This window comes from Mus musculus, chromosome 16 (genome assembly GCF_000001635.26).
Source record: "Mus musculus strain C57BL/6J chromosome 16, GRCm38.p6 C57BL/6J".
Taxonomy (NCBI): Eukaryota; Metazoa; Chordata; class Mammalia; order Rodentia; family Muridae; genus Mus; species Mus musculus.
In genome coordinates, this window is record NC_000082.6 from 72,740,477 (window position 1) to 72,753,603 (window position 13,127).

The 13,127-nt window shown below is 39.5% G+C and overlaps 1 protein-coding gene across 15 annotated transcripts in view; it reads left to right on the top strand.

The window, feature by feature from the left end:
- The window catches only part of Robo1 (roundabout guidance receptor 1), a 1,019,974-nt gene that overhangs the window by 712,959 nt on the left and 293,888 nt on the right, over nt 1-13,127 (top strand). For all 15 annotated transcript variants that reach the window (XM_006522960.4, XM_006522963.4, XM_017316894.2 and 12 more), the window contains one exon: nt 1,650-1,976. In XM_006522960.4, coding sequence (XP_006523023.1) covers nt 1,650-1,976 — 327 coding nt within the window. The remainder of the gene's footprint in view (nt 1-1,649; nt 1,977-13,127) is intronic.

Genomic DNA, 13,127 nt, shown 5'->3' on the forward strand with positions numbered 1-13,127 from the left:
GGACCAAACACCAGAGCCCACATTCTCCTTCCTACAACCACAACATGGTCCGTTTGGGGGGTTTAATTTTATTGCAAAAAAATAAAGTACAACCACAGGGTGTATTTAAACGATATATACACTTAAGAACTGGCTGGGTAAAGTGGCCTCTGAGGCCCATAACACAGCATATACCCTGAAATCTTTCTTCTTGTTATGCTAGTATTTAAGCTCACTATTTTTAAAATTTCCCTTGAAAATACATATATGCACATATATGTATATGCCCAGATGTATATAATCCTTTATAATGTCATACATTTTGAGTTTATATTAACTGTTCTTTTTATAGCAAAAGAATACTTTTGCGGGGCTGGAGAGATGGCACAGTGGTTCAAAGCACTTGTTGCTCTAGCAGGGGACACGGGTTTGGTTCTTAGTACCTGCATGGCAGTTCACAACCATCTGTCACTCTTGTTCCAGGTCTCCTTCCTTCTTCTGGCCTCTGTGAGCAGCAGGCGTGGGCATACACAGGGTGCACATGCATGCATGCTTGCAAATGCTCCTCTATATAAAGTAAAGACAAACTCTTTAAAACAACCCACCCTTTCCTTCAAAATATATATATATAATATATATTATGTATATTGTAATATACATAATATATAACATGTTGTATGTTGGTTTTTAAAATAAATCCCCTCCAAAAGCATTCTTTTTATTTGGATAGAAATGTGCATTGGTATACAGAAAACGTTTATTAGACAGTCATCTTGTGCTGGTTAAAAGGGGGGATTCTGGGAATGTGTGCCATGGCCGGCAATGTTCTAGGACCACTTTAACCTGTGTTACTCTTATGTGAAGACAGGCAATGCTTTAGCTTTTTTTCCTGTTGCTGTACAACAAGCAGGAACTTATAGTAGGGAGTCCTCTTATGTACATCATCGAGTATGGAAAGCCATGGGCTAATGCATACATGCTTGGCTTCAGCTCACTAGTCCTGTCCTCTCTTTTTAAAGTTCTTCTCTCCTATATTACATTCCAAACATGGTTTCCACTCCCTGCTCTCCTCCGACTTGCCACGCCTCCACAGGCATCCACTCCTCTTCCATTTCCCTTCTGAAAGGAGCAGGCCTCTCAAGGAGACCAGCCAAACATGACATCAAGTTGCAAGAAGTCCCATTCTTATATAACCTAAAATCTCAGGTCCAGGAACCCATGCCACCAACAATGGGCAGCTCTTCCCACCTCGTTCTTGTAATCAAGATAAACTCCCCACAGATCTGCCCAATGGGCTAACTTAATCTACAGTTCACCATTGAGCATCCCTTCTGGGGTAAGTGTTGGTCACATCTAGTTGACAACTGAAACTAGACATCACACATATCATTTGAGGTTTTTAAAAGACATTGCCATGGTATCTGCAAGGATCAGCCTATGGCACCTGTCCAGGCAGAGTTAAGCAAGAGAACTTTCTATTCTCAGAGTCAAAAAGCTTTCAGAAATGTCAGCTATGAACAAAGTGGACCCTGAGAGTATTTAAAAAGAAGGTTAGGAAGGACATAACCATTCCAGGCAATATTTAAGTAGCGTTAAATCTGTGCTTCTGTAGTGAGACCTTTAACCGATTTTCAGATGGAATATCAAACGTTTGTTCAACTCTTCTGCAGGCTCCCGTCTTCGTCAGGAAGATTTTCCACCCCGCATTGTTGAACACCCTTCAGACCTGATCGTCTCCAAAGGAGAACCTGCCACTCTGAACTGTAAAGCCGAAGGCCGCCCCACCCCGACGATAGAATGGTACAAAGGTGGGGAAAGAGTGGAGACGGACAAAGATGACCCGCGCTCACACCGGATGCTGCTGCCAAGCGGGTCTTTATTTTTCTTACGCATAGTCCATGGACGGAAGAGTAGGCCCGACGAAGGGGTCTACATCTGTGTGGCTAGGAATTACCTCGGAGAGGCTGTGAGCCACAACGCATCGCTGGAGGTAGCTAGTAAGTAACATGCGCAGTGTTTTCCAGGGGAAATTGCATGTCGGGATCCTGTGTGTTGGCAGTGGCACTCGGAAATGGTGCAGGTGTTACAGATTTGCAGAATGATAGTCTAGTTGTGTATGGATAGAACGTTATATGTCACTTTTCCTCATCCTATGTGGGTATTCAGTGTGTGTCTTTACACAGAGATACAGGACTGGTTTTATGTTGATTTTTTTTTTTTTTTTTAACGGAGGCCCTTATATTCTCCTCTGTGATTGGATGAATCTCAGAAGAGAGTTTGAACTTTGGACTTTTAACATTGTTGAGACTGGACTATGGGGACTTTGGAAGTTGGACTAATTGTAATTTTTTAATATGCTATGGCTATGTATGGCCCCAGACTCATGTGTTTGGATAAACCTATGGGGCCAGGGAGTAGCACTATTTGGAGGTGTGGCCTTGTTGTTTGTGAGCCACTGGGGTCTTGAGCTTTAAAACCCTCATCCTAGCTTCCTGGAAGCCAGTTTACTCCAGTGTGCTCCTGGCTTCCTTTGGATGAAGATGTAGAACTCTCAGCTCCTCCAGTGCCATGCCTGCCTGGATGCTGCCACGTTCCCACTGAATCTCTTAACCTAGAAGCCAGCCTCAGTTAAATGTTGTCCTCATAAGAGTCGCTTTGGTCATGGCGTCTGTTCACAGCAGTAAAACCCTAAGACACCCTGCATTGTTTGTTCTAGCAGTGTGGAATGAATAAGAATTTGTAAGTAAGATAGTCTGCCATGCCGGACATTGTGTTTGGATGTTTCCTACGTTGTGAGGCAGCAGAGCTTGGGGAGAAGCAGTGTATGGTATTCCAATGCCTTTGCTTACTCCCTGCTTATTTCTATGTATGTCCAATGAAGCGCTTTGGACAGGATCTCAAATGGGATTTGTTGCAAGATTAAATTGCTATATTTGTACCACAGATCTTCATTGTGTTTGGATATGAATCTGACTTCTCTTACTTCCTACCCCCCACCCCCATTCAGAAGGTAACTCAAACGTTCCCTTTGGAGCTAACATGGAATCAGCTCCAAAGATAGCAAATGGTTCGGAACCACCCCGTTACTATGGTTTGTGGTACTCACATTGAGATAGACTGCCCAAGATAACTGATATTAAGGGGAAATAGAAAATAGAAGTAAACCATAAAGCATAACCACTTTAGTCTATGTCACAACTTGGCCGCTCACATGAAGGCTTTCTTCTTCTTCATTTTGTGTTGAGTCATGGCTTTGCTCTGTACCTCATGCATGCCTTCAGCTTTCCAGTGCCCTGCCTCAACCTCGTCAAAGCTGGGGTGACAGACCTTGCCACATGCCCATTTCAAACTAAAAGTGGTTACATGAAACCTGCTCTTCGTTTAAATTAATAATCAACAAACTTTATTGTTCTTTTCTTACTGACTTGACTCAAAGCGAAGGTCTCAGAACTAAATCCGTAAGAGGCATGGAAGCTTTGATGACAACGTTTTGTTTTAAGCTCCACTTTAAACAGAATATAATAAAAACACTTAAATGTCTCCTTGTTTATACATATGCGTGTTTTGACAGTGATCATCCTTCACAGCTCTGTAATTTTTTCTTTTTTTTTTATAGAATAATTATTCTTTTTGAGGTAATATTAAGGTAGTTAAAATCCAAAATAAATGCAAGGGAAGCAGAAAAGCTAGGAGGGATGTAATTGTGTTAAAAACAACAAACCAATAAATAAAGAAAAATAAATAAGAGACCCCCAAACAAACCAAAACCAAACGAAACACTGAATGCCAGAAGGAAAACCAAAGGCAGTGAAGTGAGCATCAAGAGAAATAGCGAGGCCAATCAATGCTTGCCCGCTGCGTTATCCTGTTATCATCTGCTCTAGATGTTCATTTAGTATGTAGGAGGGAGTTAGAGACCTGATCTGCTCAACCTGTCCCCTCTAGACCTTCCTTTAAGAAACATCTCCAGCTTCACCCCTGATTGTCAGGACACCCTTCAAGAATTGGCTTTTAGAAAACCTCTTTTTTTTTTTGTGGCTGGCTTCTATGCATGCATTGTAAAGATAATATTAGTTTCCAGTTAAGTTTTCTAAGTTGGACAGACATACCATCACCTCGAGAGTCTCGATAAAGAAGTTCATGGCAATCAAAACCAAATTCAGAGTTCCTTATTCGCAGGTTTTACCCCTGTGCTGCAAATAAAACAGGATATTATGATTTACTGACTGTAATAGAAACGTTTAAAAAATGCTGTAACAAAATACTTAGAATAGAGAAATGTATAAATATTTTATACTTCTCAAATTTAGTAAGATATTGATGACAGTTTGATATGTGTATTCTCCTTAAAGATAATCATTTCTTCCACATGCAGATTGCCAGTTAGACCAGCACCATTTGTTGAAAATGCTTTCATTTTCCCACTGCATGGTTTTGGCTTCTTTGTCAAAGATCAAGTGACCGTAGGTGTGTGCTTTTATTTCTGGGTCTTCAGTTCTATTCCCTTGATCTACCTGCCTGTCTCTGTACAAATACCAGGCAGTTTTTTTTTATCACTATTGCTCTGTAGTCCATCTTGAGGTCAGAGATGGTGATTACCACAGAAAATCGTGGTTATTTTTTGTTTGTTTGTTTGTTTGTTTGTTTTTTGTTTTTGTTTTTTGAGACAGGGTTTCTCTGTGTAGCTTTGGCTGTCCTGGAACTCACTTTGTGGAGCAGGCTGGCCTCCAACTCAGAAATCTGCCTGCCTCTGCTTCCCGAGTGCTGGACTAAAAGGCGTGCGTCACCACTGCCTGGCTCAGAAATTCTTTATTGTTGAGAATTGTTTTTTACTATCCTGGATTTTTTGTTTTCCCTATGAAGTTGATATTTGCTCTTCTTATGTCTGTAAAGAATTGAGTTGGAATTTTGATGGGGATTGCATTGAATCTGTAGATTGCTTTTGGCAAGATGGCCATTTTTTCCTGTGTTAATCCTACCAATCCGTGAGCATAGAAGATCTTCCTATCTTCTGAGGTCTTCTTTGACTTCTTTCTTTCTTTTTTTACAAGAACTTGAAGTTTTTTGTCAAACAGATCTTTCACTTACTTGTGACTATTGTGAAAGATCTTGTTTCCCTGTTTTCTTTCTCAGACCATTTAGCGTTTGTATAAAGGAAGATTTGCTGGAGTTAATTTATATCCAGCCACTTTGCTGAAGTTGTTCAACAACTTTAGAAGTTCTCTAGTAGAATTTTAGAGGTTTCCTGTTTAAAGGAAATGCAGGACAAAATGAAGCATAGACTGGAAAAAAGGTCATTAATTGGCTGGCCCAACTTGGGACCCATCCTATGCACACACAACAGATGCTGACACTATTGCTGAGGCTATATTGTGTGTACAGACAGGAGTCTGGCGTGGCTTTTTTCTGAGAGTCTCTACCAGCAACTGACTGAGACATCCAACCATTGGATTGAGGTCAGGGACTGATATGGAAGAATTAGTGGAGGGACTGAAGGAGCTGAATGGGATGGCAACCCCATAGGAAGAACAGCAGTGTCAACTAAACTGGACCCCTCAGAGCTCTGAGAGACTAAGCCAAAAACCAAGGAACATACACGAACTGGTTCATGGTCTCAGGCACATGTGTAGCAGAGAACTGATTGCCTTTCATGACCTCAGTGGGAGTGAAATCACTTAATAGTGTGGAAACTTGATACCCCAGGGGAGAGGGTTCTGGTGGGGGGGTGAGGTTGAAGTGGGTAGATAGGTGGAGGAGCACTCTCTTAGAGGTGCAGTCTGGGGGCTGGGGGGTGGGATGAAGAACTCAAGGAGGGAGTACCAGAAAGAGGCAACTTTTTGAATGTAAATAAATAAAATAACTTAATAAAGATTTTAAGATAAAAAGTAATAACTTTTTGAAATCCTGAAGAAGTTTGTATATCATTTGTGTCAAGAGTTTTTCATACTAGTTTAATTACTGTGGTCAGAAGAAACACTTGTTTATTGGATAGTATGCTTGTTTCCATCACCCTGCCCTGAGAAAGGCTTTTGTGTGTTTGGAATATTTAGAAAGTATTATTTAGTGAAAATCTTGTTTAGCGCACTGCAAGTCAACATGTAGAAATGATACTGTTTAACTAATTTATTTTTGGCAATTAATATTACTTATGTCCCATTTCCTGATTATGTTCATATCAGCCCTTTTGTATAGTACATCATTGATCAACTCTGTTGATGGTAAGGGCAGATGTCAGCCATATTAGCTACAAAAAAAAGGGCCTGGGAATACTGTTAAAGTTTGTTTTGTTTTGTTTTCCTGGAATATTCTGTTGCTCTCTGTTTTCCTCCACGTTTCCTTAGATTAGGTGCCATGAGTAAAATAAGAGCCATTCTTCCACTCCCTCCCCAAGGCTCAGACAGGAAGCCCGAGATTGCATCTAATTTCACAGTGGTGCTGCGACCTCAGTAACAGCATTAGCAGAAGTGTCTGGAGGCAGTGTGGGTCTCACAGAGCTCTTGTTGGTAATGCCTTTAAAAACATTTTATCTGTGTTTTGCTTGCATTTCAACCAAGTCTTACAGCTGTAACAACAACTGGGGTTTGTGGTTCTTAATATTTGTCAATCCTTTAAACTCAAAAAAAGTATAGAATGCTCATCAAGTCTTCATTTCTATGTAGAAATAGCAATATTCTTGTCTATTGCACATTAATATTTTTGTTAGAGATGCTGTAACAAAAATTGCATGGATCGGTTGGTTATTTTTAGAAATTTCATTGTCATCTGTATTACGACAGTAAGTAGGAGAGATGATATTTGTAGGTATATGCTTGTCCTATAGTAAAAATTGCATGCCCCCCCTTTAAAATAAAACTCAGTTGTTATGCAGTTATACTTACAGTACATAATTATAGGGTCTGAAAATTGTAACAAGAAATACTGAGTATTTCTCATCTACATTCCAGGAAGTTTGTAAGCTGTGGCTTTGCAATAACAACAACACCACCACCTTTAGTATTGGATATATTTTCCTAAATTGTTTTTCAATTATTACTTTTTGTAGGGCAGGAATAACATATAGCTGATAGATATGAAACACATCATATACACTTGAAGATATTATCGTTTTTATGATTTATAAATACTCCTGTGTGTCTCAGATTCAACTCAGCTGTCAAATGTTTTCTAATGCGCGATGAATTACACTATTAAATAGAGTGTAAGCTATCTTTCAGGAAAGTGCCTATTGATCTGTCCTCCTGCACTCGAATGTGTTTTGTGTCCAGTACACATGGGTAGTGTAATCCTTGATTTAAGTTATATTGAAGAGCGGCTTTGATCTTGGATAATTACACTCACTTTTTAGAAAAATTATTTTGAACCTTGCCCCTGATGGTTCTCCTAGTAGAGCTTGGCTCTCCATGTCATCTGCGAAGCAGGGAGCAGTCAGCATATGGTTATTTGCCTCCTATTTAAGCTGTTTTCTCCTGAGGAAGAAACATTCCCTTAGGACTAGGCAGACATCTGCTCACGATCTTAGCAGCAAAACCTGAGGAGTATTCTATTGCTCGGAAAATAATCATTGTATCAATTAAACAAAGATAGTCTTTTTTTTTTATTAACTGCACTTCTCAAAACCAGACTTTGAGGTAAAATGCATGTCAAAGACACATTTTCAACTCCTCTTAATGCTTTATGTTTCTTTTATAGTATTAGTAAATAATACTTCGCAAAATAATGCAGACTTACAACAATCCAATTTTCTTCATTTAAATAAAATGAGATGGCAAGAAAAAGCAAGTTTTCTTATGGGTAAAATAGACATAAACATTGGCTAATAGAATAATATTTTTGCAAAATATATTAATGGATGATGAAAACGGCCCTCCTAGGAGTTCAAATGGTTCTGGTGAAATGGAATGGAAAAAAAATTGCTACTTATATTTTTTTTCTTTGTTTATTTTGAGACAGGGTCTCACTGTAGCTCTTAGCTGTCCTGGAACTCACTCTGTAGACCAAGCTGGCCTTGAACTCAGAGATCAACCTGCCTCTGCCTCCCAAGTGCAGCGATTAAAGGCGTGTGCTATACTGGCTATAGAATAAGGACTTAGAAACATTTCATTGAGAGGTGTGTCTGTGTCATCAGCGGGGAATATTTATTCAGTTCATAGAGCAGATGGAATGAAACAGAATCTCAGGTCTTTCCATTCAGACTTGGAAAGCTTCTAAGAGAACACACATACATTTTTTACATTTTTGAGCTTTGTGCTTTTAGGAGACACTGTGAGGTAGAAAGACAGAGAGTTGGCAGGGAAATATGTACTTAATGCAGAGGTTGAGTTTAATGGCTGTTTCAGTTGGAAAGGATGGAGTGTGCCAAGCATTTCATTGTAACGAGTGCTAATCGTCATGAGATGGTCTATCCTTGAATGAAGACTACTCTCAAACAACACACGATAGGCTCAAATGCATAGTGGACGTCTTGATTTACAAAACTCTATTGTTTTCACTTCGTATATCAATAGCTTCAGGAAATATCTTTGACTTGGGGTATATTAGAGGTTGTCTTCACTCCCAGCCATAGGTTAGAATAGATGATTTAACCAAGCTTAAGGTGTACAAACAAGCAAACCAACAAAAACCTTCTAAAATTCTTTATTAAATTTTTTTAATTAAAAGTAACAAAATAAGTGTATATATATATATGTGTGTGTGTGTGTGTGTGTACACTTTATAGAACACCTCTTTGTGCATTATTTACTTACTCATTTTGTCTGCACTTGGGCATGCCACAGTGAGCATGTGATGGGGTTGGATCTCTCCTGCCATGTGTGTCCTGGGTGTGTAGCTCAGGTCATCAGGTGTGGCAATAGGAGTCTTGATTCTCTGAACCATCTCAGTTTTGAGATACAAGATTGTTTAATCTTGAAATTTTATCGAACACACTTGCATTATGTATAGAATGGTCCTATCATCAGATACTCGATATAGAATGGTATTTATGATTGCAATTTGTCATAATCACCCCATTTCCTTGTAGCTTTCATTCATTAGATTCTCTTTTTGGGGGTACATTCAGCTAGCTAACACTCTACCACTGAGCTACAACCAAAGCCCTCAGTCCTTCCTTATACAACTGCAACAGTGGTTAAATGTATTATAATAGGTAGGGCATGTGCAAAGATGGCACAGGCAAGGTAGATTTCTGGATTGAATATTAGAAAGCTGCCACCTACTGCTTTTATCCCACATGACTTGGGGCAGAGCCAATCAATACAGCCATCCTGAGTGATGGCAACAAGCTGTATCATGAATCTCATAGACCACTCCCTTCATTTTCTTAAAAACAGAACGATAGTTGTACATGCTGAAAAGATACGCAGCCCCTGGAGGTTTCAAGAGAATCAATTCCACATTTACCGATTTATACAAAGTTCTTTGTAGGCTCTTATTGTACCAACAGCACTGTCTTTAAAAGCTAGGAAGACAGAATGTGGATAGCTCTCTCTCTCTCTCTCTGCCTCTCTCTCTCTCTGTGTCTCTCTCTTTCTCTCTCTCTCTAAGTCCCTGTCATTTACTGATGATTTAAATCCTGGAACTTGTTCTTTCATGTTCAGACTGACTTGAGATCATTTAGAACGTTTCTTGCAGGACACATTTATTTGCTATGAACATAGTTTCTTAGAATAATTAATTCTAATCAAATAAAATATCATTTAACTAAGGCTGCCGGTTCCTTGACAACTGAAGTTGTTCTACCTATAAATTTGTCAAATTAAAATGTAGCGTTGTCAAATATCTTTTGTGAAATGAAGTTCTTCTGTCTCTTTGTTACTTCATAGAGGCATCTTTTTGTAATGGAATGTGAAAGGATGGAGAACATGTAGTTACAGTATAGGCTATTAAAAGTTTTCCTTAAATATATTGCTCTAGTCATTCATAGATGTCCTGGCTCTTTCCTAGTGAGTAAAAACAAACAAAACAAAACAAAAAACCGAAAACCAAACAAACAAAACAAATTAAACCCAACAAAATATTCTTGCCTAAATCTTTGACAGGAGGACTAGGTGACCTGGGGAGAGGGGGGAGCGGGATATAAAGTAGCCATACAAATAAATGCTTTCTGTTCAATTGTGACAAGCGTCACATGGACTACAGAAGAGCTCAGAGCTGAATTTCATGAGGGTCTTTCTAAGAGCAAACTAAAAGTCATTTCAAACTACTTGATGGGCTAAGAGAAAATGATAAACTTGGACACATTGGAGAACATAATACATTCTAAGGTTGCTGTATGAGTTAGGAAGATTGATAGGGGTGGTCAGGGCTGTGAATGTAGACTTTACAGCCACAGGAAGGATGCTCTATGTTCAGTGGATCAATGCCACAGACTTTTACATAATGATGGAGCTGACTTGATCTGAGTTATCAGTTTAAAACATCATGTGTCTGGTACCTGAGGATACCTTGTGTACAGAATGAGTTAGACGATGGTTTGAAGAGATACATCAGGGTGCTTGTTAGTATCTCATGCAGAACTGTTGGTGGTTTGAAGTTGGGGATAGGAGCTAAGGAGAAAAGGGAGGGTTTGATTCTCATTTTGGAGGGTGAAAAAGAAGCTGAAAGGTTGTGGGAGATGCAGTTATTGGAGGATCAAGCCTATGGATATGCAAGTATCATTGGCAGTTTGGAATTCAGGTCGATAGTCTGATGGCTCTCAGTAGTTAGTATGCCTGTCGCAGTCCTAAGTCAGTTTCTATATCTGAAATGTCACATTTTGCTTCTTATTTTATTAGTCATTGACTTGGCACACTTCTCCTTGTCTTGTGTTTAGCCCCTGGCTCTGAATGCTCCTGTTGTACCCAAAACACATATTGAGCATACTCCATCAGACTAGAGATTTATCCTTTTTGCCCTCAGTACCTACTGTCATTCCTGACCCATAATTCATTAGGCAATCTACCATTTTTCTAAGATGCCTCATTTCCTATGTGATAAGAATGATGAAGGATCATAACACCACTTCAAGGAATGGTCTACACATTTCATGTGCCCCTCAATCAGTATTTTTGTATATTTCAAACCTTGCATGATTTCTAACACGTCATTGTGAGCACCTACAACATGTCCTCCTTGTGACTGGATTACTAATCAGGATGGTCACTATATAGTACCAACTGTGTCAATCAGCATTCTGAGATAATAAAATGAAAAGATGGAAATATTTATTATATGTGGTTCCCAGGGTCATGAGTTTCTTTGGTTCTCTCAGGTGGGGCCTCTGGTGAGGGAGGACATGGAGAACATTGAAAAAGTAGCTACTCAGCTCATGTCAGATGTAAATGAAAACCTAAAGATAGAGTCAAGGTCATCTTTAAGGGAATCTGACCCTAATAACATAACCTCCTTTCACTGGGCCCCATTCTTTAAAGGTTCTACTAACTTCTGCCACATGCTGCTTCGTAGTCAATGGGAAGTACTGAAGATCTAGACCATGACACTGTCCACCAGTGGGTTAAAAGATAAGTCAGACGTGGCATGTATTTGTAATATTCAGCCACAGAAAATGAATGGAAATTTGTCCTTTGAAGAAGATTAGATAGCAGGATAGGTCATCATGTTCAAGGAAATAAATAAACACACAAAGACACAAAAGGCACCCTGTGGTCTCACTCCTTTGTTAAGATGATAAAGTTAATCTCATGGAAGAATGGAGTGGAACAGTGGTTACTCCTGGGAAAGAAAAGAGAAAAAGGCCAAACAGATATAAGGGAAAGGAAGCCTGTCTTACTTACTTTTCATTCGCTGTGGAGAGACACCATGACCAAGGCAACATATAGAATAAAGCAGTTGATTGGGCGTCTCCCTTCCAGTTCCAGACGGCGAGTCCATAACCATCATGACAGGGAGCTCAGCAGCTGGCAAGCAGGCCTGGCATGGGAGCAGTAGCTGAGAACTTGCATCCTGATTTGCAAGTTGGAGGCAGAGAGATTAAGAGACTCTGAAACCTCAAAGCCAACCTCCAGTGATGCATCTCCCCTAACCATGCCACGCCTCCTAGTCCTTCCCAAAACAGTTCCACCAACTAGGGACCCACATTCAGATACGTTAGCCAAGAACGGCCATTCTCATTCATACAATCAGATCACCAAAATAAAACTGGGAAGGGAACTGAATGGGTTTGTACAGCACAGCAGGGTGTCAATCAGACACAGTGACTTATGGTATATTTCCAAATGACTGGAATAGCCAGCAAACTCCCAACACAGTTGGAAAGATTTGTGTTTCAGATTATGGCTGTGCTTATCACACTGATTTTCTCCACTAGCAAATTAGAACGCACCATGTCAAAAAGATGCGTAAATATTAAGTCTCAAATAATAAAACGGTATTATTATTGTGTCTCTGGGATCAAGCTAAATGCGCTATACGTGCTGTGCAAAATCCAACTCTCTACCTCTCAATAAAACAGTATCTCTAACTCTTAAAAAAAATGTCTAAAATGTCCTTGTCATATACTATTTTCCTGGGAAATTTTCTCTCATTTAAAGTTCTGGAATGTTGAAGTGTCTTTTTATGAATATAACAGTCAAGGAATTTAGTTAACTCTTAATATAAGAATCCAAGGAATTTATTTTTATGCTTTGGTGTGTCGTAATCCCCTACTATGCCCTAAATGGGGTTCTTGGGGTTTTCCTGGACACTTTATGTTTATAGAACAGGACTTAGCAACCTTGCAGCCTCTCCCCTCCCCAAGTCAATGATAATTTTGCATAATAGTCTCATGACTTGCCTACATATGTTGATGTAAAAACCTGTATGATAACCAATGAGATCTCTTTACTAAAGCAGGTTTAATGGGGAATGTAAGGAAAAACTCTCATCACAGCAGTGCCTTCTATCTCTTACATTGCTCAGCTTAGGTTTGCGGCAAATGAAACAAACCGGAAATAAAAATATGACCACAATTAAAATAAGCCTTAAAAAAAGGCAAATAGAAATCTAGAAGATACAGTATGTATAAAAATATTAGAAACATGTGTGATGGTGATATTGCCTCTGCATAACAGTGAAGGGGAACGAACAGTTTCAGGCAGGAGAGGGCTTACAAACTCTAAGCAGAGAGTGGATTCCTCCATCACAAAAATATGGGCCCTGGACCAGTGTTAGGG